The sequence below is a fragment of the Physcomitrium patens genome, chromosome 9 (genome assembly GCF_059467195.1).
Source record: "Physcomitrium patens ecotype Gransden chromosome 9, ASM5946719v1, whole genome shotgun sequence".
NCBI lineage: Eukaryota > Viridiplantae > Streptophyta > Bryopsida > Funariales > Funariaceae > Physcomitrium > Physcomitrium patens.
Genome location: NC_143418.1, coordinates 9,407,883 through 9,435,457, shown reverse-complemented (window position 1 = coordinate 9,435,457; position 27,575 = coordinate 9,407,883). Strand labels below are relative to the sequence as shown.

General features: G+C 38.2%; 4 protein-coding genes across 32 annotated transcripts; 3 read left to right on the top strand and 1 right to left on the bottom strand.

The window, feature by feature from the left end:
• Positions 1–6,873: 6,873 nt before the first annotated feature.
• Positions 6,874–11,648, top strand: LOC112286938 (pantothenate kinase 2). 25 transcript variants are annotated; one of them, XM_090253102.1, is made up of 6 exons: positions 6,874–6,983; positions 7,291–7,430; positions 8,129–8,181; positions 8,314–10,076; positions 10,215–10,855; positions 11,167–11,648. In XM_090253102.1, the coding sequence occupies exons 1-6, from the start codon at positions 6,889–6,891 to the stop codon at positions 11,460–11,462; spliced, it is 2,988 nt and encodes a 995-aa protein (XP_090109228.1). In that variant the 5' UTR covers positions 6,874–6,888; the 3' UTR covers positions 11,463–11,648. The 25 variants fall into 25 exon arrangements, with proteins under 25 accessions (XP_090109228.1, XP_024385149.2, XP_024385180.2 ...); XM_024529381.3 differs by having other exon boundaries at positions 8,089–8,144; XM_024529412.3 differs by having other exon boundaries at positions 7,291–7,439.
• Positions 11,649–13,837: 2,189 nt separating this feature from the next.
• LOC112286942 (uncharacterized) lies at positions 13,838–17,286 on the bottom strand. Of its 3 annotated transcripts, none has more exons than XM_090253108.1 (7): positions 17,133–17,286; positions 16,070–16,672; positions 15,663–15,758; positions 15,042–15,198; positions 14,810–14,898; positions 14,421–14,566; positions 13,838–14,206 (listed from the first exon to the last, which is right to left on the bottom strand). In XM_090253108.1, exons 2-7 carry the CDS (start codon positions 16,425–16,427, stop codon positions 14,102–14,104), a joined length of 951 nt encoding a protein of 316 aa, XP_090109234.1. In that variant the 5' UTR covers positions 16,428–16,672; positions 17,133–17,286; the 3' UTR covers positions 13,838–14,101. The 3 variants fall into 3 exon arrangements, with proteins under 3 accessions (XP_090109234.1, XP_024385184.1, XP_024385185.1); XM_024529416.3 differs by having other exon boundaries at positions 16,070–16,799; positions 17,039–17,274; XM_024529417.3 differs by having other exon boundaries at positions 17,039–17,252.
• Positions 17,287–19,363: 2,077 nt separating this feature from the next.
• On the top strand, positions 19,364–24,419 carry LOC112286941 (T-complex protein 1 subunit eta). 3 transcript variants are annotated; one of them, XM_024529413.3, is made up of 13 exons: positions 19,364–19,496; positions 19,837–19,912; positions 20,194–20,451; positions 20,686–21,015; positions 21,316–21,485; positions 21,837–22,089; positions 22,393–22,512; positions 22,765–22,863; positions 22,994–23,083; positions 23,226–23,313; positions 23,454–23,542; positions 23,746–23,820; positions 23,993–24,419. In XM_024529413.3, the coding sequence occupies exons 2-13, from the start codon at positions 19,910–19,912 to the stop codon at positions 24,092–24,094; spliced, it is 1,677 nt and encodes a 558-aa protein (XP_024385181.1). In that variant the 5' UTR covers positions 19,364–19,496; positions 19,837–19,909; the 3' UTR covers positions 24,095–24,419. The 3 variants fall into 3 exon arrangements, with proteins under 3 accessions (XP_024385181.1, XP_090109233.1, XP_024385182.1); XM_090253107.1 differs by having other exon boundaries at positions 19,406–19,496; positions 19,775–19,912; XM_024529414.3 differs by having other exon boundaries at positions 19,430–19,912.
• An 861-nt stretch (positions 24,420–25,280) lies between these two features.
• Positions 25,281–27,189, top strand: LOC112286943 (uncharacterized). The gene is made up of 5 exons (XM_024529421.3): positions 25,281–25,369; positions 25,584–25,893; positions 26,161–26,295; positions 26,495–26,683; positions 26,820–27,189. Exons 2-5 carry the CDS (start codon positions 25,663–25,665, stop codon positions 26,982–26,984), a joined length of 720 nt encoding a protein of 239 aa, XP_024385189.1. The 5' UTR covers positions 25,281–25,369; positions 25,584–25,662; the 3' UTR covers positions 26,985–27,189.
• The last annotated feature ends 386 nt before the right edge of the window (positions 27,190–27,575 follow it).

The window sequence follows — 27,575 nt, the reverse complement described above, 5'->3', positions numbered from 1 at the left end:
AAAGTACGTTCGTTTGATCTTGGAGAAACTACGCGAGCGAGGACTATTTGCCAAGTTAGAGAAGTGTTTATTTCACCAAATAGAGATGGAGTTTTTGGGGTTCGTTGCGACTACGGAAGGCTTAAAGATGGACCCCAAGAAGGTGGAAGCAATCGTGTCCTGGGAGGTTCCAAAGACGGTGAGAGACGTACAATGCTTTCTTAGCTTTACCAACTTCTATCGGATCTTCATCAAGAATTACTCTCAAGTTACTACTCTTTTCACTCGGTTGACATGCAAGGATAAGTTGGAATGGGGATCTCTAATGGAGAAGGCGTTTCAAGACCTAAAAATCACATTTACTACGGCTCCAATCTTGGTACATCCAGACTTTACAAAGGCCTTTTATTTATAAAATGATGCTTCGGATTTTGCTTTGGGAGCTGTACTTTCATAAATGGGAGAAGACAAGAAGCTCCATGTGGTTGCATTCTATTCTCGAAAGTTCTCTGCTGCTGAAATCAATTATGAGATCCACGATAAGGAACTTCTTGCTATAGTGGATTCTTTCCAAAAATGGCATCATTTTCTTGAAGGAGCTACACATGCAGTGACTGTATACACAGATGACAAGAATTTGGAGTATTTCATGTCGGCTCGAGTTCTAAATCGACGTCAAGCTCGGTGGAATATGTTGCTATCTAGGTTCGATTTTGTTATCACTTATCAACCTAGAAAGCAGCAAGGACTATCTGATGCCTTATCGAGGAGATCGTATCTTGTACCAAAGGCTAGAGAATCAGCGTTTGATCAACAATGTACGACGTTATTGAAGCCAGAGAAATTTCAGCTTCGCGCTACTATTGTGCCAATTGATGCTGACTTCTTGAATCAGGTACGAGCTGCGACCATTAAAGATTCAGTAGCCATTGATATCAAGCAACGTGCCAATGACGACAAATTCAAGGTGGATAGAGATCTTTTATACTTTGAGGAGCAGTTGTATATCCCAAAAAGACCAGCACGACTCCGAGTTCTTCAATCTCGCCACGATTTTCCAGCTGTGGGACATTTTGGATTCAACAAGACCTTGGAGCTTATTTCTTGAGATTTTTGGTGGCTCCAAATGTGGAAGGATGTAAAAGATTTTGTCCTCTCCTACGACATCTGTTCAAGATCCAAGAATCCTTGGCATTGTCCTTATGGACTCCTACAGCCATTGTCGATTCCATGTCGACCATGGTCTTCAGTTTCTATGGACTTCATCATGGACCTTCCATCATCGAACTCATTTGACAGCATCTTTGTCGTAGTAGATCGACTTACAAAGATGACACACTTTGTTCCTTGCAAGAAGACATCGTCCAGTGAAGTCACAGCAAGGCTCTTTCTCGATAATGTGTATCGATATCATGGACTATCAGATGATATCGTATCAGATCGAGGAACCTAGTTCGTATCAAAGTTTTGGAGATCTCTTTTTGAGATACTGAAGGTGGATATCAAGCTTTTTTCGGCTTTTCATCATCAAATTGACGCCCAAACGGAATGGGTGAACCAAGTCTTGGAACAATATTTACGATGCAGCATCAACTATCAGCAAGACGATTGGACCACATATCTGCCGCTAGCCGAGTTTACATATAACAACACCCTTCATGCGTCGACTCAATACATACCATTCTTTTCCAACTATGGGTATCATCCGAAGCTTGATTTATTGAATCTGTCAACAAATAACAATCCAGCAGCTGAAGGATTTGCGAAACAACTATTAGAGCTTCAAAATACGTTGAAGCTTCAATTACAATCTGCTCAAGAATCCTACAAGGCGTCTGCAGATAGATTTCGGAATCAAGCACCTACTTTCAAAATTGGACATAAAGCATGGCTTCTTCGACAGAATATCAAGACCAAGCGACCATATGATAAGTTGGACTATCGAAGATTGGAACCATTTATCATCCAGAAGCAAATCAATCCAGTGGCATACCGTCTGGAATTATCGGCTTCTATGAAGGTACATCCAGTCTTTCATGTTTCTCTGTTAGAGCCTTATCGAGAGTTGTCTTTTCCTGAAAGAGTACAATGTCCGCCACCTAGTATTGAGATCGAGAACCACGAGGAATACGAGGTTGAAAAAGTACTGGATTCACGATGAAGGTGGGGCAAGTTGGAGTATCTTGTTCATTGATGCAGCTACGACATTAATGAGCGAACGTGGGAGCCAGTTGAAAATCTCGCCAATGCGCCACAAAAGGTATAAGAGTTTCATGAACAACATCTTCATAAACCTAAGCCGGTTCGACTATAGCTTCCTTCTGAAGCTTGCTGACGTAAGAATATAAGAAAGGGGGAGAGCACCACCAAAATTCTTAGTTGATGTAGTTATTTTCTCCAAGATAAAATAGAATTTTTTCAGTAGCCATAGTTTGGTCTTCTGATATGGATAGCCAAGAGATAGATATTATGCCAGTCAGATTATCTCAAGCGACTAGCTCACGAAGGTGACCCCGAGATGAAGAATCGCCTACAGCATGATGACGACGGAGGATACCGAGTAACCGATCACTGGTGATTGTATTTAAGTCCGAGGCTGCTTACGATGGTCAGCCAAAAGATGTGTTTGCAGGATAATTTTATAATGAAGACGTGGAAGTTCATGCTTGGTCAGAAGTTGAAGGAGTGGGCCACTACCATTGACTTCAAGGGCCGATGAATCACTTGCCTCGTGAACAAGAGTTGGAGTTCATAGCAGATGTTATGCAACAAATCTTCATTTTCTTGCGTTGGTATTGATCAACAACATTGCTTCTCAGAGACCTCGAAGCTAAAGGAAGGGGTGATGTTAGAGACATAATCCTTAGAACCTTCTAGAGACAAGTTTCTAGAACCTTCTAGAAGCAAGTCTCTGGAACCTTCTAGAAGCTTCTTAGTTGGTAGAAGATATTAGGGACATAGTCCTTAGAACCTTCTAGAGATAAGTTTCTAGAACCTTCTAGAGATAAGTTTCTAGAACCTTCTAGAAGCAAGTCTCTGGAACCTTCTAGAAGCTTCTTAGTTGGTTGAAGTTGCTTGAGAAGCTTCCTAAATAGAAGTATATGTTGGAATCGAGGCTGAAGAGTTCTTTAGTCTTGACAACACATCTCTTGGAGCTCTAACTCACCTCTCTGATGTTGTTCATGTATTCATCTGATTAATCTAGTTCTTGCTAGTTCTTCTTGAACTTCTTGTTAGATCTCGAGTCTATATTTCTGTATCCGTGACACTACATCTATTTATGGATGGATTTGATATTACCTTGGAGTTGCATTTACAACCCAAAAACAATGCAAGAGATATTTACAAAAAATAAATTGACAATCTTAAATAAACTAGGTAATCTTTTAATCATGTTGTCTACCTTATTAACCTTAAAAAAATTTAGAAATATCTCATCACATTCTAATTGACTCCAAAAAACTTTAAATAATCCTTAACAAGTTTCATTATTTTTGAAAGAAATCTTAATCAACCAAAAGAAACTGTAAAAAAATCATTAAAAAAAATCTTAACCAATCTTCAAGAAATCCTTAGTAAATCCTAGTTAAATCCTAATTAAATTTTAATTATTTTTAAATAAATCCTAAAAAAAACTAATCAAATACTAATTAAATTTTAAGTTAATCTCAACAAATTTTAATCAAATTCTTAATAAATCCAAAACAAATCTTAAGTAAATCACAATGAAATCTTAAAGATATCTTAAATAAATCTTAATAAAAACCTAATCAATCTTAATCGATTCTAATTATTTTTTTTAAAGAATTTAAAATCTCAATAATTATAAATTAAAATTTTGATCTCAACTTAAAAATTTTAAGGTTTTTAATCCACTTGTTAAAAATAAGCCTAAAATATGTGAAAAAATAGACATTGATTTTTATTTAAAAAACTCCTAATCTAATTTGAATGTTAGTTATCTTCTTTTTCTAACTTTAATGTCAATCTTTTAGTTTTAGCAATTTGTTTTAGTATTCACTTGCTCTAAAATATTTCACAAATATTAAACACTAAATCAGTTATTAGTTCAAAACAAATCATTTCAATGCAATAAGAAAATTTCTCAAAAAGATAGAAACTTTCATAGATCTTAAAAATCCAATATTGAGACCTTAATTAACTTAAATTTTAATCATCTTCAATCTAACCATCTAATTAAATTCAATTTCATAAAGAAATATTAATACCATTATTTTTATAAATACAAAAATTTGATTGGTCAATCTACTATAAAATTCACAAAATTTGTCAAAGTGTAGTTTTTATTTTATTCTACAAAAAGCAAAATTATCAAAAAAAACCTAATTTTGCAAAGTTCTTGCAAAGTTATTTACCACTGAAATCACTCAAAGACTAATGATTAGAAAAATCCTACCAAGTTTGTTTTTCAATCTTGCTATTTGATTAATAAAATAATTCTATATTTGTTGTAGATATACAATTTTGTATCCTAGTATCTAGTTTTGATCCTTATTTAAAACTTAATATTGAATTAATTTTTATTAATTTTTTATTTTTTTCTTATATTTTCTAAAACAAATTAAAAATATATTTTTATTTAAGCTCTTCCATAATATTATATATTTTTTTCTCTCTTTTATCTAATAGTCATGTAATAATACAACAATGTATTCTTTTCTATGTTCATTGTGCTAAAGACATTGCTCTACTTAGCATGGTTGCAATTACCATGAATTGTATTCATGATGAAAAAAACAAAACAAAACAAAAAAAATAAAAATAAAAATAAAAAAATTGAAGAGCTTATGAACAAATTAGAATTCAGCCATGTTGTGGAATCAAGAATTGGAAATGAGAGAATTTGAAGGTTGTCAAGAGGCAAGATGCATCAAGAAACCAAAGGCAAGAGAAATATACACAAGTACATTTTTTATTGTCCTAATTAAATCCTAATTAAATCCTAAATAATATTTATTAATTATATAAAGATAAATTTGTAATTAATCTTTTTTCGTAGAGTTTATACATCTACATTATTTACAAGTAGATTAATTAAAATTGGTTTTGAATATGGATCTATAATAACTAAGAATTATTTTCTTAAATAGTCCTGTCTTAAAATTAAATGACTAAAGCTTAGGTACATTTTTCTTTATTATAATTTTAAAAATAAAAAAAAAATCTATTTTTTTCTTACATCTTAAAAAAACTAAGTAAAAATACTTAAATAAAATTATCATGTTAATATTCTATTTATTAAAAAAATATAAATTTTATATTTTATGCCATAAAATTGATTTAAAAAAATTGCCTCATGATTATCATAATTTAATTCTCTTGTCTATGTTTTTTTTAAAAAAAAATCTAACTATATATATATAGTAAAAAAATCATTGATAAATTATAAGTATGTTTGATTTTAATATTATAATGCTTATACAAATGAATTCTTATTTGTAAAATTGATTATTTAGTATTAATCTATAATAAATTTATTATTTAATAAATATAATTTTAATTTTAATATTAAATTTGCATAAAATACGATTATTCTAATTTGATTTTAAAGTAATATACTTTAAAAATATGCTTCCATTTTTATTTAAGATCCAATAATAGTGCAATCCAACAACATCCTACACCTTCTTGTTCTTTGTAATATTGCCATCCTGTAATATGACATTCATGTCATACTTTTGAATTGCCTCTTAGTTGTAAATAATAAGATGGCATTACAAATTAAAAGCCTTCTTTTTAGAATGGGGTTTTGGTTAAGATTTATTGGATGCAATAGGAGGTTATTGATATTCAACTCTTCAGTGATTCTATTTGGGTCATTGGAATCTAGCTAAAATTATTGGTAGACTTTGACTATTTTATTACACCACCAACCCATCAAAAGTAATCAAGAATAAACCTATACACGAGTTTATTGATTATGAGATTCTTGTTAAGCATTTTTACAAGTTACTGTGAAATTGAGAGTCATGATATCCATTCTGTGTTATCATATGTGTTATTTATTTATTTTTCTTCTTTTTTCATCCATCAAATTCAATTAGAGGTCTTCCAAAAAAACTATGGGTACATATAATGTTTTATAAAAGATAATATACTAAAATGAAAATAAAATTTTGTTCCAACAAAATTTAAACAAATCACATTCTTTTACGAACTGGAGATCATAAGAGAATTTGAACTGGTTTTTGTCCTTAATCATTGATGTGTTTAATGACTTATTACTTTTCAATTTGAACTTTTCGTTAGAGTTATCCTTTAGTAGTTTAAATTTAAAAAAGTAAAAGCCATTATTCCTTGTTGATGACTCAATCAAGGCACCATAAGTTCTAAGTGTTATTTTGGATGTCTTTAGTCCTTTTGGCTTTATTGGCATTTTTGGAACAAATGTACATGACATTAAACATATTAAAGTGAATGATGGATATATATATATATATATATATATAATAAAACGAAAAATAAATAGTGGATTGTAAACCTGCAATTTATGCATTCTAGGTTGAACATTACAGTTTCACAAAATCATGTCATTAAAAATTTGAAGTGCAAAAATGGGTTCATGGCACTCATTTCAATCATTTAAGATTCATTTTCTAAGAACAAAACAACAACGATGAATAATTAATGGCACTCCTTTCTTTTCTTATCTTTTTTATTTTTTTTAGAAATATTTTTGGCCCTGAAAAAGTCTTCGAAAATAAATACAAAATGAAGATCTGAAGAGCATGGAAATTGAAGTCATAGGTCCACTCATCTTGTGGAGAAGTCCTTGTGAGCAAGAACCGCATTTGACGAATGAAAAATGAAAGAAAAAGAACGAATGAAGACATTCATCGTCGTGGATCCAGCTCCATCGTTCACTCCACCTGAAGGGCTACTCCACTCATGGAATTCGGCGTCGTCGCCGTTCACTTGGCGGAGGAATTGAAAGATTCCCCATCGCAGCAGCCATGGCGGTGTTCCGTCCCCTGCTTGTATAAGTAAGTTCGGAGGACGTTTCCATGAGTTGTAATTTTTTTTAATTCTTTTATTTGCTTTTCTGTAGTCGGACGAGGGAGAGCTTGCTTGGTCACACAGCTTGAAAGGCGCCGGAAATCTGTGATTGCGTCGCATCGCTGTGCCGAGAGGCGACGGGTCTGGCCTTCCTCCGTCTGTAGGGGGATTTTGCTGTAAGCCTTGAGCCTGGATCATACATTATTTATTCCCGTTCTTGTTGAGACTACTCAGTTACTGTGAGTTTGCTTGCTTTAATTTCCTTTTAAAATTTTCTTCTCTTTGTGTTACTAGTTTGTGGGTCACCGTCACCTTCGTCGTGTTCTGGAAGGATCAACACCGAACTGTTGTTTCTCGCGATGCAGAGGCAGAATTCCGAGATGGTTTTCGGCGACTGGAATCGGCATGCACCAGTGACTGTCTAAGTACAGCAGGTGTGTCTTGTAAGTCACGTCGCGTACGCCTTGCAAAACCCTACAAACCTTATTAGGAGAACCAAAAACCTCTTACGTGGAAGAAGATAATACTTGTAAATTTAACTTTCTGGAGACGTACGCAATAATCTAATTCTTGTGACAATGTCGTTCAGCCACGCGACATTGTATTCGTTATAACTAATGAATGCGTTGATGATTAAAGCAGTGATTAACTTCCTCACGTAGCAATAGAAATCTTTTATTCAAGCGTAACCTTGCTCGCCTAGATTGTCTTCTGATATTGGCAAAAACAGCCCTTATGGTTGTGATCGGTAATTGTTTTAGATATATTAGCCTACTGTCTCGAGGTTGTTGATTTCATGCTGATATGCCGAAGACTATCTTGTCGAAGTGATGTTTTGGGTAGATTTTGTGACCATGTATATGATACTCGTTGATTGCTGGTGTTCCTGTTTAATTTGGCATTGCGTATCTTGAGCTGGATTGCATAAGCATTAGAAAGCTACTAAAACATGCGAGACTTGTACATTTACAATAATACATACTTATTCACAATCATTTCACGATGCTTTCTAGACCCGTTATTCAGATGATGATTTTCTGCTGAATTTTTAATGAACCTCTCCCGGCTATTATTCTTCTTTCTGATTTCAAGGAAGAGATTTGGAAGATATGCACACTGATGGTTTTTTTAGGTGCATCGTTTATCAGGTATTTACTTCAGGGATCCTCTCCAGTTAGATTGAAGGTTCGTTGTATAGTTCCCTAATGGCATCGTCTGTTCAATGCTATATTTTGCAAAATTGGTATGCTGCATTTTGGTATTGTTGTTTCGATGTTTGCTGATGTTACAGTACTGATACGAATTAGTGCTGTTCAGAGCTGTAATTGGCGCTTAACAAAGTTTGAGACGAGACTTCTACCCACAACCATGTCTAGTAGTCCTCGGCCGTCGGAGGATGGGGAGGAACCTGTTAGTTCGAGGACTTCGCCCATCAGGCCGCTGCTCGACCTTAGCGGGGCTGCCATTCAGGGTTCTCGGGAGGACAAGAATCCTAGCATTGTGCTTCCGAATCAGAGCGAAGAGATTTCGCATTTTGCCGTTGACTTGGGAGGATCTTTGATCAAGCTCGTGTATTTCTCCCGTCGTGCAGATCGAGAGACGACCAATTCTGGTAACAGGGCATTGTCACCTGTGAGGAAATTGGACCACTTGAAGCGGGGTGGATTTGAGGCCGAATTGCGACGGTATGGGGGTTTTCCGATCCTTGGAGGGAGGTTACATTTTGTGAAATTTGAGACTAGTAAGGTGAACGATTGTTTGGACTTCATTCAGTCGAAGCGGCTGCATTTGTGTAAAGCTGGGGGTGCAAAAGATGGTGTTATTAAGGCAACGGGAGGGGGAGCATTTAAGTTTGCGGACATGTTCAAGGAGCGGCTAGGGGCTACCATCGACAAGGAGGATGAGATGGGATGCTTGGTTGCGGGTGCAAATTTTTTGTTGCGTGCTATAAGGGACGAAGCTTTTACTCACCTCGAAGGGGAGAAGAAGTTTGTGCAAATCGATCATAATGATCTGTATCCCTACTTGTTGGTGAATATAGGTTCGGGTGTGAGTATGATCAAGGTGGATGGCGACGGACAGTATGAAAGGGTCAGTGGAACGAATGTTGGTGGTGGCACATTCTGGGGCCTTGGCCGATTGCTTACCAAGTCTAAGAGCTTCGACGAACTCTTAGAAATCAGTCAGGGTGGTGATAATAGCGCAATCGACATGCTGGTGGGGGATATTTACGGTGGCCTTGATTACTCGAAGATTGGCCTGTCAGCGTCCACCATAGCGTCGAGCTTTGGGAAGGTAATTGGTCAAGACAAGCCTTTGTCTGAATACAGGAGAGAGGACATTGCGCTCTCACTTCTACGGATGATTTCATACAATATTGGGCAGGTTGCATACTTGAATGCTCTACGATATGGATTGAAGCGTATCTTTTTTGGTGGCTTCTTCATCAGGGGACATGCATATACTATGGATACCATGTCGTTTGCTATACGATATTGGTCCAAAGGCGAAGCTCAAGCCATGTTTCTGCGCCATGAAGGCTTTCTAGGCGCGTTGGGGGCATTCTTGAACTATGACAAGCACGGATTATCCAATCTGACCGCTCATCAGTGTGTTGAAAGATTTCCAATGGGAGCTCCATATGCGAGAGGGGAGGTATACGGGCCTCCTATTCGTGACCTCAATGGGAAAATCACTTGGATGGACAAGTTTGTAAGTAAAGGAAATGAAATCACGGCTCCTGTTCCAACATCATACCCTGGAACAACGGGTCTTGGAGGATTTGAGCGACCTCTTGCACGTTCCTGCTCTCTTCGTTCGGATGCAAGCGCAGCTCTGAATGTTGGAGTACTTCATCTTGTACCCTCGCTTGAGCCTTTTCCTCTTTTAGCTGATATCCAGAGCTATGAGCCAAATACCGTTGATCTAAGTGACCAGTCAGAGCGTGAGTATTGGCTTAAGATTCTTTCCAGCAATCTTTCTGATCTTGTTGAGAAGGCTGTGGCAAGCGAAGGCGGCACTCCGGATGTAATAAGGCGAGGCGATGCCTTTGCTCGTGCGTTCAAGGCGCATTTAGCCAGGTCGTTAACTATTATATGTGAGGCAGTTTTTGTTATTTCTGCCTCTATAGTTATCGCCATATTATGATAATCAATGCATTATAGCTGCATTTCTTGTTATTTTTTCTGGAACTGACGTTGTACATTCTGTATATCCAGATTGCGCGAGGAACCAGCAGCATATGGACAGCTGGGGTTAGCCAACCTCTTAGAGATGCGAGAAGAATGCTTACGGGAGTTTCACTTCCAGGACGTCTATTTAGCCATCAAACAACGAGAAAACGAGGCCTCGATGGTCGTATTGCCAGATCTGTTAGCGGAGCTTGATAGCCTTGAGCCCTCTGCAAGGCTCCTAGCGCTGATTGAGGGCGTTTTAGCAGCAAACATTTTCGACTGGGGTTCTCGTGCATGCGTAGAACTTTATCGCAGCGGGACGATTCTTGAAATATATAGAATGAGCCGAAATAAAATGAGAAGGCCATGGCGAGTGGATGATTTTGATTCCTTTTGTGATAGGATGCGTGTGAACGAAATTACAGGAATTCCGCTTAAACCCCATAAACGTGCACTCTTGTTTGTGGATAACTCAGGAGCTGACATTGTCCTCGGGATGATCCCTTTAGCCCGGGAGCTTCTCATGAGAGGGACTGAGGTTGTGTTGGTGGCAAATTCTCTTCCTACCATTAACGATGTTACAGCCGTGGAGCTGCCGAGCATTATTGCGGCTGCTGCTAAGCACTGTGAAATTCTACGAAAAGCTGCTACTGCTGGTGGCCTTCTAGTGGACGTGGTTGATGACGGTAACTCCTACTCTTATAATTTTACTAGATGCACTGTTGAAACATGAAGTGTCACGTGCAGGGCTAGTTGCGGTCATCAAACTTTTTTGCTTTCATTTGTGAATCTTTGGCATTCTAATCACATGGTTTGCTTCTCCGTACTTAGGGTTGAAAGTAGAGTGCATGTGAAGCTAAGGGATTAACTAACCGAAGTTGTGCTGCGGTTAGAATGTCGTGTTGGCCATTTTATCGGCTCACATTATGGCGGGTAAGTGTCCCTGATTGTTTCGTTAGCTTGTACCGCCGACTGAACTTGAAGATTGTGACGACAGATTTGACTGAGAAGGATCAAGCCGAAGTTCCTTTCTTGACTGTCGTCGAAAATGGCTGTGGGAGCCCGTGCATTGATTTTCGACAGGTCAGCTCAGAGCTAGCCTCCTTGGCCGATGATACAGATCTGGTCGTGTTGGAGGGCATGGGCCGGGCACTACATACGAATTTTAATGCCAAGTTCAAGTGTGATGTCTTGAAGCTAGCTATGGTGAAGAACCAACGGTTAGCGGAGCAAATCATCAATGGATCCATCTATGACTGTGTGTGTAGATTTGAGCCAAAAGAGCAGTCTTGAGGCATGGCTAGCCATGACAGTCTTCTGCGCGATTCTCCAGCATTGAATTCCCTTTGCGACGTCTTGGGAGAAGGTGTAAAATAATTTAGTGTAGGACTTGGTTTTAGTATGCTCTAATTTGTAGCCGGCAAGTTGATTGTTGATTCTGTACAGCTCCAAATTGAAATAAACCATTCATTTTGATCAGCTCTGCATTCCCTGACGCTCAGTCCTTAACAACGACCAGTCTTAGCTTGACAATGGACGGACTTGTTTCCACCACTCTTATGGCGAGTGCTTGGCAAGTACACAGTGAAGGTCACAACGCGATGCTGTTTGGTTTTTGTTGGAGCGGTGGCACTTGTATACCCCCGTCAGTTTAGTAACAGAATCAACCAAGAGAGAATGCCCTCGGCACTCTTCAACTCTAGAATATTTCTCAATTGGGCTCATCAACAGTAAGCTCGAAATCCCAGGGTCCTGCTGCTGGTTTGTTTCACAAGCCACACTTCCGCCGTTTGTTTTCACGAACATCGTGAACATCAGTAGTATTATTGGCGCAACAAACTGCTGAAGCTCTACGAACCGGCAAATTAGTAGGGGGACACGGTGCTGCCAAGTTCCGTAGGTTGAATGTTAGAGCCAGGTCTGTAGGTGGTAGAAGATATCGCCTCCAGAGCAACACCATGTGAGGCAGATATCGCCTCCAGAACAAAACCCAGGACTTCAACAACCCGTCTAGCATGATGCTCAGCTCCCTCGATTCAACTTGCTCAAACACTTCTAAAGATCTGTCGTTCCACCACTCTTCGTCTGTACTCCAAATGGCTCCAACACTGTTTCCTGAGATACACCCTCGCCACTTCTGACTTGCCCAAATATGAAGATGAACCTACGACTGCAAAAATTGGAGGAGTTTCTAATTGGTTCACGCAAAGGAGGTGATATGCTAGAATGCGCTAGTCCGAAAGTAAGATGAGGGATGCTCACAGTTCGTGCAGACCACCAAGCGCGTGGCTCTTATAGATTAGGGTCTGTGCTATTGGGAAGACCAGGCGCACAGCCATGACTCATTCTCGTCAAGGTATCCTGAGCCTTTCCCTGACAACACGGAAAAATACGGTGCAATCCCTGCGTACCCACGAGAATCTCCGGCGTTTGGAGGACCATGTCCGATCGGTGGCCGCGTCGGGACACCGTGGAGGGTAGTGGACACGGGATCCACACCTTCACAAGATGCCAATGTGCATCTAGGTTCTATAAATAACGGAGACGGGGCTTGTGCGGAATGATTGTCTTCCAATAATTTTTCAACTTGACAGCACAATATTCTTCACAGGTGAACCTTGATTACGGAATCCCACTTTGCAAGGCCGTGGCATTTTGACCCCCACACCATCGAAAGGCACCAGAGGAAGACCGACTCGAGAATCTGCCCCAGTTTGATAAAACACGCTTTATGGTAATACGAGGTCTAAAAAATCAATTTTGGAAACTGACTTCTCAAAAAGGAGCGAAGAGTTTACTTCGGGTGTTGCAATGTCACTGTGCTACCTTCCGCGGGCCCTCTGTAATCGTTTCTACAGATAACGTAAGAATTTGACTGGAATGGAGTATCAAAACATTCTCGGAAGTCTAGTCTGGCCCTAGTCAGTAGAGTGGCTGGACGTAGTTAAATGTAGAGCCTAACCTCGGCTTTTGCGTGGGAATCCATCTGACGGCATCGTTGAGTGTGCAGTCGGGCACCCGGTGGATAAATTGTTCTTTTGCCAAAAAAAATAATTATGCCGCGTCATGTCCAATTTCACTTCATTCTGCTTTATTTTTCTTTAACCTTGAAATTTGAGCGTCGCGCTCCAGTTTTCTGCTCCTGCACTAGAGTCAACTTATTCGGTGAGCCTGGCAGAAAATTTGGAAAGATGTAGATGATCACTCGTTGAATACCTATCAAAATGTACGCGGTCTCTAAAATGAGATGCTCCATTGATACTCTCGCTTCTGACATGTGGTACAATCAGCACATCATACACACTTAGAGCTGTGTATGAACGTGGAATAGAAACTGAATTCGATGCCAAGTTACTCCTAGACAGTTTAATATATTATTCCCCCCAAAAAACACATATGCCTCCTTACCAAAATTGTTTTGCAGTACCAAATTCACAGTATGACTTTCCCATGCTGACAAGTTCAAATAAATGAAAGCCTTGAATGCACTCACTTAATAACCTGACACGATTTATAGCTAACATCACCAAATCAACATCTTGCTGCCCTTTAAGAAGCCTCAACCCTGCCAGATTTAATTAACTCCCAGGACCACCTCCTAATGATTCAAATGGTCCTCTACAATAGCCACTTTCCAAATACACAAATGTGCACAACCTACTCTGTGATAGATCGTTGAAAATTTCCAAGGTACTCCTCGTAACAAGCCCTTCAATCCATTCTGGGAAAAAATTGTTTCCGGACTGAAACATTCAACACAATAGGCCGAGCTGATAGGTGACACTATTTCAATCATCTCATGCACGATTGAAGAACAGTACAGAATTAACATCTATGCGCTCCAGTTCTCATGCGAGGTGGAAGGAAGCAATTTTTACATACAAGACAACGTGGATCCTAGTAAGAATGTACTTAGGGGGGCAATTTGATAACTAGAAGGTTCTTAAAAGTAGATTCTGTAGTGAAGTCTTGGCTTTAGAAAATTGCACCCAGTCATCTTCTAGTAAAACATACCATGTCGAGCTAATGCGTGAGACCTGCCTCACACCCACAACACCATGTCAATTCAAGCAAGCGGTATAAAACTGTCCAACTTAAAGTTATCAGTTAACACTGACGCAGATGTCAAACACTTTGAAAATGATTAATAGAATCGACCAAACTACAAGAAGCATGATTTCAGCAATTAAGGGGCAATATGGAAACTGAAAAATAAAATGAAAAAGAAAAGAAAAGAAAAAGATCACATACTAGACCCGATCTCTCCATTGCAAACACAGTTTCCCCAGATAGTTGGATTGGCTCTGATTCACTCATATTGTCAATGAGGTTGCTTGCAGTAATGTGTACAGGCTCCAAAAAACTCACTGTCCATACTGCATAGATCCAACGCTTATCTGTTCCACATCGACACACCATACTATTACCATATGCCAACAAAGTATACATCATAAATTTGTGTCGCATAATCCTCAAACGAAATTGCTGAACTCTCAAGAACATCTGTACACTAGGCAGTTGAATATCACCACATGCCATTTCTTGAGAAAAAAATTTCGTTGACTGGAAGTTTCATCGAGAGATTAAACGACATCATGCATTACAAACTTCATGAGTTTATTAAGGCATGGAACCCCTACCAGGAAATTCCACATCATTTTCATAATAAATTTCATGCAAGTTGACTGATGCCTGAACCTGAATGAGAGCTCGAAGCCACTCAGAGCACCTGAGAAGACATCAGTACGTTAAATTTCAAGTCAAAGCAGCATTCAGGTTTCTTTCAAAAATCACATAGTGTAGATTTTAACATCTCGTGCAAAACATTAATTGAACAAAGAAAAGCTCCAACAAATTAAGGAAGAGACGAACTTATTGCGTCCACAAAAGCAGGCAGCAGGGTTCTGGACCTCCACCGCATCGCTTAGCATGGAACAGAGAACATCTGCTTTATCATTGTTCAATTGACCTGGTAGTATTTTTTCAAGAGTGTACAGTATGGACTCGACTTTTTCTCGTACACAGACATCTGTATTTCAACAATGACGTAACGCATTAAGGTTGAGAAACTCAATGGCAAAATACAGTATATGCTCGATCGTGCAAAACTCCATTTTTAAAACAATCAACAAGAAACACCAACCTATCTCAACTGTCTTAAATGGAAAACAATCAGGGCTAGAACAGAACACCCCAACCTAGTATTACCCAAGAGAGAATATTAGATTCCTAGACTTGTACTCAGACAAGTTATAACACAACACGGCAACCTGTACCAATCTTTTGCTACAAGTATGATGAATTCGGCAGTTGTTAGAATAGATCAGGAAACAAGTTTGGTGATTGTACGCCTGGTATAATGCCCTATTCCTTCAAGACTGTGGCAATTTCACTAGCAAAATGTGGTATAACCAGTAACTGTACAAACAAGAAACATTCATTGCAACGCACGTGGTAACATGCAATTGAACCAGAATCTCTACAAAAAGATACCTTCTGCTGAAACGGGTGGGGGCGGCACATACTGAGAAGGTTCTTCGACTTTCTCACTAATAGTGACTTCTCCCAAGTATGGATCCCAAGTCAAATCTATACGAATACAACCAAGTGATTTCAATAGTGAATATATGAAAATCCGTAATACAATACTCAGGCCATGTACTATAATCCAAGGAGCCAAAACACGATTTGTTCTAAAGAATGACCTCATTGCATTGAAAGTAATTACAAGCAAGAAACAGCAGTAGTATTCGATTACAGCACCTCGAAACGGAATGTGTTTGCAATCATTGATAAGAACTTTCCAAGAACTTAAACGACAATTAAAGGTGCGTACCCAGACGTAATCAACTGAACTTAACAAGAAATATTATGTCACAAGAGTTCCACTGCAGCCTTACCATTTCGATATCTATCACTCTCGTCATCTTCGGTTTGAACTAGCTCGCCTGCTTTGTCCCCATCGCCATCACATGATCCTACTACAAGATGAAGACCTTGACCCAACCGTACATAAGCATTAGCATGCTTGAGAACGATATCTATCGCTACCCTGTGAATATTGAATCTATGACCACTGCATGCAAACCAGGTCGGGCTATTCCATTCTCTGGTTTGATAACTATGCAATGATCTGCTCCTACGTCGGCCCTGATAGGTGCACCCTGAAATATTGCAATGTCCCCTGGTTGTATTGCTCAACTCTCTCGCCGTAGGTGCGTCAAAAAGTAACAGAGGTAAGGTGAACATCAAGGCCATGTCCAACAGAAGTCCTGGTTATGGCGATTGCATCTCCCAGCTTACAACTCTCGGCTCAGCACGAGAAAATAAGCTCACGGAAACGGGACTTTCCGCAAAAATAAATCGACCTTTATCATTAAGTGTTATGAGAGCTCACATTAGGTGAACATCAGATGCGTGTTCAGCTGAGCATCAGTGGACTTGGACAAAATGTAGGCAATGATATCATGCTGCCGAGAAAATTTGCTTTGATACGCCAGAATCTACAGAAATCCAAAAACACAAAAGAAGGTCCGATGAGATTACGTAGTAGGGGAAGCATTTATCCTTCAATCTTCGAGACGGTCGAGGACGAAATTCTGTTTCACACGCTAATTCACGTGGCAATTGCTGCACATTCAACTATTCGGCGTTACAAATTCAAACTCGATCAACAGCAACGGATATCTACAAACACTCGCAAGACTTGGTAAATTAAACAATTCTTTCTGAACTACGACCTCCGCGAAACAAAAGAAAATAAACAAAACTAAAACAAAATGTGTAAAAAGTATAGAAAAGATGCTCGCCAACAAGTATGGACTACAAAAAGTGAAGATACGGAGAAACAATTCAAAACACCTCCTCACCACAACACACAAGCACCGTAATCGTCGAATAGACAACTCAAGAGTGACCACTCTAACTCAATGTCGTCATGGTTTAGGGTTTTTAGTCCCGAACAAGTGATAACAGCGCATTTTCTCTATGCCAACTGTCGACGATGACAATCAGTAGTATCGCTTCATAAACCACAGAGCTGCGAATTCAATCTCGAAGCTTGTCGCCGAGAGTCTTGTCAAGCAATGACAACTAATCCATAAATTCATAAAGAGTTGTATTTTAGGGTTGCATATTTGTATTAGAAAGAATAGTCATTCATATTTGTATTCGACTTTACAAAAGTCGGGAATTGTTTAATGCTCTCATACTACAAACTCAAAATCATCTTAAAGTTCTAGTTATACTTTGATGAATTACAATCAACTCTAAGCTTATAAGAATAAAAATTAAACATGATATAATTGATGAGAGTGAGCTTTTTAATTTAAATATTTAATGATTTCAAATTCATTTTTTCAACTTTGTAACTTTGAAAAAATAATGTCAATAACATAATTTAGTACTTCAACACAGAAACCAGAACTATTATTTTGGAAGATAAAATTAAAAAATAAAAAAACATAAAATTTTCAAGAATACAAATATAAAACAAAAATTGCAAGCAACTAGGTAGACAACTAATATAAAATAGGAATAAAATTTTTAAAAATAAAATTGTCTAAAACTAGGATTGCTTCTATATATGTTATTTGTAAGATTACTTCTCTTTTCTTTGTATATCTTCTAATGACTTGTTGTGCTATACAAATCTTTTATTGAGATTTATGGATAAAAGGTACTATAAAAGACAAAAGACAATCAACAGAAATGCATAGAAAATTCTTATAGCTCTTTGTAATATTTTAAAAAAAATCGAAACAAATAAAATAATAATAATGAATTAAAATCAATACATGTAAGTTGTATATCTCTGTAGGAATTTGTTTTATTTAAAAAAAAAAAAAAAAAAAAAAAAAAAAAAACTCTTATTTGTAAGTGATTCTAAAAGTTATACAATATATTTAATATGTAAATTAACCTTATTATTTTACAAATATTTTTGAAATGGTATAAGATCAATATTATGACATATCCAAGCTTTATATAAAACATGACAATTAAAATAAACATTTATAGATTTTTGAACCAAAAATTAAAAAATATAAAATTTGAATTTGATTTCTATTTGCTAATAAAATTATAAGATGTAGATTACTTAGAGGTGATACTTGATTTAATGGATGTTATTAATAAATGATAGTGTATCTTTTATAGCACATTAATTAAATTTTGTTTTGGTAATTAGACGTGCTTTTTGATATTGTATTTATAACATATACTAAGAATCTAACTTGACTTCTTTTTATACAATCATAAAAGAATCAATAACTATAATCAATTATTGTTGTTATTATTATTATTATTATTATTATATATAATGTGTTGCTAATGCCACCAAAACCTAAAGTGGTATGTAATAGATGACAAATTGTGGTGGCAACAACAATACCCTACATATATATATATATATATATATATATGAAAGAAGAACATGAGCAATCTATATCATAAATATAATTTCATTGAAGAAATGACAAGATTAAGAACAACTCCAACACGATTCTTTTGTTTAAATTATAATAAAGATGGAAGCTTGTTACCAAAATTTTGGTAACATTTTGCACAATCCATTCAAAGAAATTTCTCAAACAACTCTAAGATTTATTTATTTAGCTAGTTATTTATTATTTTTCAAGTTAAATCCAAAATAATGATCATATACAAAACTATATCCATTTATACATATGTTATTACATGTAATTTAGCACTTGCTGATCAATGATTATCAAAACAAACATATCAAATATAATCTGTAGTATATTTAATAAATATACCACTATAAATTATCATATCTAAAAAATACCCCGCTACATTCATATCATTTAATAAGTCTACCATGTATTACATTTTATAATAATTTATTAAAGAATTCTATTGATGCCATGTATCAATTTCTATTACAAAATAGTAAATTTGACATGTTTTAAGCAAAATTAAAAGTGTCCCATTATCTGCCACCTCCCCCCCCCCAAAAAAAAAAAATCTATATTTTTATTGAAAGCGCTCATTTTCCAATACATTATATCACTAAGACTTTAAATCACTTTATGCTATTCCTCACGGTTTGAAGGTGGGCCTGATTTGGGCGGTCATAGGTCTGAAAACATCAGGTCCAATCCGGAGCGGCCTTAAAACGGAAAGGGTAGGGAATTAGGAGCAGCGGGGATGGGTCTGCTCGAAGGGGCTTGACTGGGCTGGGCTGGTCACCGTGAGTTTTGAAGAGCAAGGGAGTTCTTGAGGGTGCCGCTCGTTCCAATGTCGCTGTATCTTCTCGTCTGTGCAACTGCTTAACACCTCGCCATTGCTCCTCGTTTGATTCTTCAGGTATTTCGTGCTATTCACCGATCGCTGTAACTCTCACTCCGCTCCAGATCGCCCAGCGAACGGCGTGGCGTGGTGTAGTGTGTTGCCTTTGGTGCTGTTCATGGTTATTAGGGTTTAAGGTCGGGTTTTAGTTAGTGTTTTCACATTCTCAGACACGGAGGAAGTCACGAACTAGATCACGTACAAGACCTCCATCCTATGCTACGAAAATCAAAGAAACGTGAGATTGTATGTTTAAGGAAATGCAGTTATTTGTTGTGCGTTGTGAGGATATGTAGGTGCCGACCTGTTAGGGTTCGAGTTTGAAGCGATCCTCATTTCACTCCTTCTTGAACATCAGGAAGTTCCAGTGCTCGTATTACTGCACTCATTCTCCGCCAGCCCTTGGTTGCTGAGCTCCAGCTTCTGCTACCATGGTATGCTTTCGTTGCTGTGCGTAGTTTTATTTTTATTTTTATTGAGCAATTCTAGAAGTTTTTGTAATGTACTTATATTTTGATAGGGTTATTTAAGATTATTCTAGAGAAATAGATTATTGGATTATTCTAATTTACAGAAACTTTTTTTTTGTTGTTGACAATGTTGCGCCCAAGCATGTTAATGATCCAGTGTATTTTCTGGTATCAAATATCTGTTGCGACCCTTGTGTCGTAATGATATCTCTTTCTGATTATTTATTTATTTTTTAATTTAACAGCAACCTCAAATCATCTTGCTGAAAGAGGGAACAGATGTTTCTCAAGGGAAAGCTCAACTTATCAGCAACATCAATGCATGCATTGCTGTTGTGGATGTCGTGCGGAGCACCTTAGGGCCCAGGGGTATGGACAAGCTTGTCCATGACGACAAAGGGACCACCATTTCCAATGACGGAGCAACTATAATGAAGCTCTTAGATATTGTGCACCCTGCTGCCAAAATACTCGTGGATATTGCCAAGTCGCAGGATTCAGAGGTACGCTGAACACCGTATATCTTTGATGGTTTTCTTCTTACGGAAAGTGGATTTTTTTTGCAATGTGAGGTGATTATTGAACTTTACAAGGCAGTTACTGGTATCAATCCAATCAGATTTACTTAACCTTTTCATTTGTGACCCAAAGAAACACCCAACTGTTAAGTTTGTCCTTGGTAATTTTATCTGGAAGCATAGACTCAATGTCTGACTTAGCATAATCTCTGAACATAGGTAGGTGATGGAACTACTACCGTGGTGCTCCTTGCCGGAGAGTTCCTCAGGGAGGCCAAGCCTTTTGTTGAAGATGGAGTACACCCCCAGCTCATTATACGGGCTTTCCGAACCGCAGCAGAGTTGGTTGTAAAGAAAGTTAAAGAGCTTGCAGTAAGCATTGAAGGAAAGAGCATGGATGAGAAGAAGAGCTTGCTTGAGAAATGTGCTGCCACAACTTTGAGTTCTAAACTTGTCGGAGGAGAGAAGGATTTCTTTGCCAAAATGGTAGTCGATGCGGTCGCTAGTCTTGGCCCAGATAGCCGTCTAAATATGATTGGAATAAAAAAGGTAATTGTTATGATGACCTAACTCAAGAATGTATTAAAACTTTTCCACTCGAGGAACAGATCGAATACAGGAACGAAGGGTCATGTACTTGTCTTGTCTAAGATTCCTCCTGTCACCGTATTGCCTGTAAAATAGTGCATTATAAATTCTTGAATTTGTCCTAGAGTTTAAGTTTGTGAATGTAGGGAGAACGTGATCAGTCGAATGAAAATCATTGTGCTAGATGGATCTACAAGAACATTTACATTGATATTAGGTTAGCTAGGTGAAGAAGTGGCCTCATTTTTGTCCTTTGAGCAGGTGCAAGGCGGGACTATGCGAGATTCTTTTCTAGTAAATGGAGTTGCTTTCAAGAAGACCTTCTCTTATGCAGGATTTGAACAACAGCCAAAGAAATTCGATAATCCAAAAATTTTGCTTTTGAATCTTGAGCTAGAGCTTAAGTCGGAAAAAGAGAATGCTGAAGTCAGGTATCAAATTTCTTCGCCGTATTTGCATCTAACGTGCCTCATTAATGACTAGTGACATGTATATATAATCCTGTCGTTTAGCGGGCCTAAGCTTTTCCGAGGTCTAAAAGGCTAGGAGCGAAGATATTTCTTTCTTTGTTCGCTCTTGTGCTTCTGTCTTCTGCAGTGCATTGATAATTTGGCTTGTCTCTTTTAGCTTTTGTTCTCTGTCTTTTGACCTGTATGCTGTGGAGCGTCCTCTTTTCATCGATGTAGCTTTGGTTTTAGAGTTATCTTAGTCGAGTATTTTCTTTGGGATATATATATTTTTTGTTTGGTATTCACGTAATTATTTTCTTTTGGTTATTGCAGGCTTTCTGATCCCACCCAGTACCAAACAATTGTTGATGCTGAATGGAACATTATTTATGAGAAACTTGACAAGTGTGTAAAGAGTGGCGCCAAGATTGTATTATCACGGTTAGCTATAGGAGACTTAGGTACCCAGTACTTCGCTGATAGAGATATCTTTTGTGCGGGTCGTGTGATGGAAGAAGATTTACAGCGTGTAGCCTCAGCTACTGGCGCTTCTGTGCAGACGACCGTGAATAATGTGATTCCAGATGTAAGTACTGGAGGCCCCGTTTCCTACAGCAGTAATACTAAGCTGATTTTTTTTCATTTTATTCACGAAATACGAAAGTACGGTCTTATTCATAATCAAATGAAATTTGATAGCTTTCGGGTCGAGCCATGTGTTTAGAAAATCTTTTGAGAACTTGAATCTTTCTAAAGTACAGTCAAGTCGTTCCCAAAATAAGTCGCTTATGTGTTAAAACACAATAATTTTTCTATATGTTGCTGTTTATAATTTTATTGCACCAAGTTGTTTTTGGTACCATTTGAATGACGTTAACCTGTTTGGTAGGTCCTTGGCCAATGTGAATTTTTTGAGGAAAGACAAGTTGGAAACGAGCGCTTTAACATCTTCACTGGATGCCCTGGTGGTGAGACAGCAACAATTGTCCTGCGTGGAGGTGCTGATCAGGTGAGATTCTGGGGTATTTATTGATTCATGGAATCATGAAACTTGTTAACATTTTAGGCTTGTCTGTGTAAATTATCATGTCAGTGTAAATGTGATAAGGGCAGGCGTGAGTTGATAATTTGGCTCTTTTCTATATGAAATTTAAATTTGAATAAATTGAAAGAAGACCTAGTAATCGAACGGCTTAAACTTATCCTCGGATTTAATATTTGGAGTTTCATATTTTGACTGATAAAAGTTTGTTCGTTGCAGTTCATAGAGGAGGCTGAGCGTAGTCTACATGACGCAATTATGATCGTGAGGAGAGCATTGAAGAACTCGAATGTCGTTGCTGGTGGTGGTGCGATTGATGTAAGTAGATTTGCCATGCTCTCCTACCTCGATGTAGCACCTATAATAATCGTGTTGTCCGTGATAAGTTTTGAGTGATAAGATGGTAGTCATTCGATGGTTCGCTTTGACATATGCCCTGGATATGCAGATGGAACTTAGCCGATACTTACGTCAACATGCTCGGACAATTGCTGGGAAATCACAGCTCTTTATCAACTCGTATGCCAAGGCTCTCGAGGTATTGTATTATTTAGTTCAAGTATGTTGCGGGGCTTCAAATTTTAGGATTATGCCAGGTCTGTAATCAACGATTACCAAGTTTCTAATTGTCGTTTTAACCAAATAATGTAACAGTTTGGTTAAATACTTTGGTTTTGCAGGTTATTCCTAGACAACTGTGTGACAATGCAGGATTTGATGCGACTGATGTGCTGAACAAACTGAGGCAGAAGCATGCATTGGCTTCAGGTACTCTTTCATTACATAATTAAATGTAAATATAATTTTTTCTTTGAACAATCTGGATTTCAACAAGGAATTTCAGTGGGCTTGTTGTACCACTTATTTCTTTTGCAGCAGGGTTTCTGATAATACATTAATGTGCACAGGGGAGGGTGCTCTTTATGGAGTAGACATCAACAATGGTGGAATCATCGATACGTTTTCCAGCTTTGTCTGGGAACCATCTGTCGTTAAGGCGGGTTAATCAACCTTCAAAATTTAGTGTCATGATTATTTCTACAAGTGTCTGCATTCTTGAAACTATCGGTGCTTGGTTTTGGTTTTGATAGCTTTCTCCAGTGGCCTTTTTACTGCAGTTTGGTGTAAGTCGATTTTATTTTGCCCCTTATCGAGCTCGATATTGTGAATGATTTCTAACTAGATTATTGATCAATGCAGATCAACGCTCTCACCGCTGCAACAGAGGCAGCCTCTATTGTTCTAAGTGTTGATGAGACTATCAAGAACCCCAAGGTACACTTGGCATTTCTGCAATCTTGACTTCTATACCTCTACAAATCTTGTTACGTCTTTTTTGCGAATTCCTGCTCTGAAAGAACACTGAAACACTATTGAACCTGTCTTGGCTCATGCTATTACGATTCATGTTGCTGTGCACAGCTAACTAGATCTGCTGTTTTTGCAGTCGGAGGCTGCTCAAGGTGAAGCTATGGGCGGCAGGGGTATGGGCAGAGGCATGGGGGGCATGCGTGGTGGTCGTGGCGGTCGTGGCATGCGCAGGCGGTAGCAAGTCATTAATTTTATTTCTGGGAGCAATGTTTTAGTTAGTAATGGAATCCCTTATTTGAACGTAGAACTTCTTTCTTTAGCTTTACACAACCTGTCTTCGCATGTGGCATACTTAAACCTCACCCTCCGATCTCTAGTACAACGACTTGAGAATGTTCAGTTTTGATAATATTCTACCATTGGCCCTTACTTTTTCCTTGCGTCTAAGTAATCCAAGAGCAGATAAGTCATTTAGTCATCATTTCACAGGGTGCAATGTTATTTCGAAGTATAGCTACGTTACCACTAGCTGGTTGTAATCAAATGACAGTTTTTTGGTTCAATTCGCGCAGGAGATTTGGATTTCTTCTTTATACAGTGTAACACCGTTTTCTCGTGACCAAGTTTTTTGTTTGATAAGGATATTATTTGTAATGAATCTTTATGTAGCCAAACACCTGAACATAGAAGTATGGAATCACAGATTAACAAAATTGCACGAGTTTTCAAAGGGTTTGTTATTTTCATATTTGATATACAATAGTAGTAGTTTCTGGTCTAATTTGATATAATTAATTTAAAGTTTAAATTGTCGATATTTTTTTCTTCTTCATGCGTATATTTCGGAAGAACCCAGAGATTTAAGACAACGGGTTTGGAATTCAACACATCAGAAGCATAATTTCTGGGCATGTAAGTTTGGTGATGGCGTCTCACGCTCAAATCATGTGTCTACTAAACTTCACGCTCAAATCATGTGTCTACAAATATCATTCTATTTGAAATCTCCTTTTCAACTTGAAACAATCTCGATATGCATATTTTTATGAATGGTCAGTGTAAGAACGAATTCAAAGCTCTAAACCCTAACATAATAATGTATTTACAGTGAATAAAACACATGTTTTCAAATCTATCACCTAATGCACCAATCATCATACGATAATCAAAACAATACAAACGAAATGAAAGGAGCCACAGAGCATTCTCTAATATGAATGAACAGTTACATCTCAACTTTCATTCATCCTTAATATTCGTCACGAGCACTCGAACAGGAACCCGGAATCGAGAGGGGACCCGAGCCTAGTCAGCAGGCTAGGTTTGGTGACCGAATCAAGTGGTTCGGTGGTCCCACCAGGAACTCTTCCTGTGACAATTCTCGACGTTGACGACGACGACGAAAAAGAATAAGCAAGTTCGATGCTGAGCTCACTAAACCCTCGCTTCCCGTAGCAACGCGATCTAAGGTTGTTCTGTCTCCGTCGTTTAATTCCTTCTTTTCTATCGTGAGGTACTTTAGTCTGCTGCAGATTGGCGTGCTAGAGGGTGATAATGCTGAGTTTTATTTATCGGTGCTGTTGATAGTTACTAGGGTTTTTGATCGGATTTCGGTGAGTAGGACTTCAGCCTTAATTTGAGCTCTTTGCATTTTGTGTCGCTCTGGGATCGGTACTAGGTTTTGTGTTTGTGAAGGTTTCTTACAACACTTTGGTGTGGTTTGTCAGAAAGGGATCCAGCTCTTTAGCGCGGTGTTGCTGCACTAGCTCCCTCGCCAGCCCTTTGTCGCTGGCTTGGGAGATTGGAATGGCGATGTCGAGGATGGCAGCCGTACGGCGCTTACTAATACAGCCTTCGTCTTCTTCATCAGCCGCAATGTTTCATGATTTCTCGCTTCAAATGGCTAGGTCCTTGGCATGTGGATTTAGTGTAGAGCGCGGCGCTTTCGGTAACCAGAATTTCGTCCAGGATTTGGAGATCGGATGTGGCGTCCGACATTTGCGTACTCACACTAAACATAAAGTCATACTTACCACTGTAAGCAGCATCTCTTGTGCGCTAGGTTTTTTTAGCTGGTTGTTCCTCTCATGGAGTGCCGCCGCCGATTTTGTCTTTTAGGGTGATTTTGAATTGGTCTTAGTCGAGTGGTTGGAAGATGGTCTTCTGATTATATGAAATATTTTATTTTGTTTCGTTTTAGTTTATTTTATTTCATTAATTTTGATGATGTTTTGAAGTCTTTTATAGTTCTAACAGAGATTTTCTGCTGAGACTAAATTTTTGTTTTGTGGGGTAATTATGCAGCCTATTGATAGACTCGGGAAGGCAGGAGAGATAGTGAGCGTGGCACCTGGTTACGCTCGAAATCGTTTGATTCCTAACCTGATGGCATTGCCTGCAATCGACAAATTCGTTCTCATGGTTCAAAATCAAATCAAGGTGAAATTTGTTTTGCCTGGTTTGTGTTGAAAATATGCAAGTAAAAAAGAAAATTCTAGATTTATTGAATCCTCCATTCATCATGAGGCAATGTCATAGAAAGGATGCAGTTGAACCACTACAAACTTTCGTTAGGTTAAATTGATATTCTTGTTCACATCGTCGACGTTTTGCTCAATAATTGAATCGGGCTATGCAGCAAACTGGAGGTGCACAAGTTGAAGAGTCTGAGGTTGTAGAGGTCAAAGAAGAAACGGAGGAGGAGAAACTGAAAGCTGTCGAAGCTGTTCTTCGACGATTAGCTAAAGGTCGTGTGGTACTTAGGAGAGACGTGGGTATGAAAACCACACTTCACAAGCTCGTCACGAAGTCGGACATACTTGCTGAGGTACCACATCGACTTGATGCGTACCCTTCTGTTCGCGGTTGCTACTTTGAGTAGTGAAGTTTCAGTGAATATTTGCACTGAGCCCAGTCAAGTAGTAATATTTTGTGGGTAATTTTGTTGGATGGTTTGTTCTCAGGTTCGGAGACAATTGGGAGTCGATTTGCATGAAGACAATCTGGTGATGGAGACTGCTTTCTCAGAAATTGGAGAATATGATGTACTACTTCGTCTTCCAGAAGGTTTGAGGCTTCCTGGTGATAAAGCCAAAATGTTTCTGAAGATTCGCATAAGAAGAAAGTAAAATCAGCAAGTCAAGCTGTCTTCACAGACTTATCCCTTTGGACAGAGGAGATATATCTGGTTTCAAATGTGGCATTTGCTGTATGAGATCGGGGTTTTTAGGGGATTAATTTTAGTCAATGCACCTACTCGCCATACCCCGTGGCAGTGTCAAGAAGCCATCTTCAATAAAGTCGGGGTTTGAATGGCACACATTCTTGAAGCAATTTTTACAGAGCTAGCTTCTATGCGGTGCTTCGTAATTGAGGAATGAGGTTGAGATTAGGAACTGTGTTCCGCATTTGATATGTGATGACTTTGTGCGCATGGACAGAGGCGATGCTTCAGTTGTAAGCTGCAACAATCAAGCAGCACATGTTCTTTGGATATCCTATATGAGAATGTTGAAAATCACAATGAATCCTCCAAATTTGATACTTGCCAAATATATGTTGAAAAGAACTTAATGACTGGATGCCTAGAAATTTGGCTACATTCTAGAATTTCTTGAACAGAAATTAATTATCATAATCTTCTTTTCACTTTTGCCAATTTCGAGTGGATTGAGTAAAGCAAAATCGAAAGCCTAAACAGATTATGAGCTTCTTGAGGG

What these genes read in the sequence shown, in the direction of transcription:
- LOC112286938 (XM_024529412.3), top strand. Translation starts at nt 6,889, where the DNA reads ATGGAATTCGGCGTCGTCGCCGTTCACTTGGCGGAGGAATTGAAAGAT. An exon ending in AAGTACAGCAGGTGTGTCTT is followed by an intron (nt 7,440 to 8,128) that starts GTAAGTCACGTC and finishes TGGTTTTTTTAG; the next exon opens with GTGCATCGTTTATCAGGTAT. An exon ending in AGTGGACGTGGTTGATGACG is followed by an intron (nt 10,856 to 11,166) that starts GTAACTCCTACT and finishes TTGTGACGACAG; the next exon opens with ATTTGACTGAGAAGGATCAA.
- LOC112286942 (XM_090253108.1), bottom strand. Translation starts at nt 16,427, where the DNA reads ATGGCCTTGATGTTCACCTTACCTCTGTTACTTTTTGACGCACCTACG. An exon ending in CCCACCCGTTTCAGCAGAAG is followed by an intron (nt 15,199 to 15,662) that starts GTATCTTTTTGT and finishes GTTGAAATACAG; the next exon opens with ATGTCTGTGTACGAGAAAAA. An exon ending in TGCTTTTGTGGACGCAATAA is followed by an intron (nt 14,899 to 15,041) that starts GTTCGTCTCTTC and finishes ATGTCTTCTCAG; the next exon opens with GTGCTCTGAGTGGCTTCGAG.
- LOC112286941 (XM_024529413.3), top strand. An exon ending in TGCGTGGAGGTGCTGATCAG is followed by an intron (nt 22,513 to 22,764) that starts GTGAGATTCTGG and finishes TGTTCGTTGCAG; the next exon opens with TTCATAGAGGAGGCTGAGCG. An exon ending in CGTATGCCAAGGCTCTCGAG is followed by an intron (nt 23,084 to 23,225) that starts GTATTGTATTAT and finishes TTGGTTTTGCAG; the next exon opens with GTTATTCCTAGACAACTGTG.
- LOC112286943 (XM_024529421.3), top strand. Translation starts at nt 25,663, where the DNA reads ATGGCGATGTCGAGGATGGCAGCCGTACGGCGCTTACTAATACAGCCT. An exon ending in TGGTTCAAAATCAAATCAAG is followed by an intron (nt 26,296 to 26,494) that starts GTGAAATTTGTT and finishes CGGGCTATGCAG; the next exon opens with CAAACTGGAGGTGCACAAGT. An exon ending in AGTCGGACATACTTGCTGAG is followed by an intron (nt 26,684 to 26,819) that starts GTACCACATCGA and finishes GTTTGTTCTCAG; the next exon opens with GTTCGGAGACAATTGGGAGT.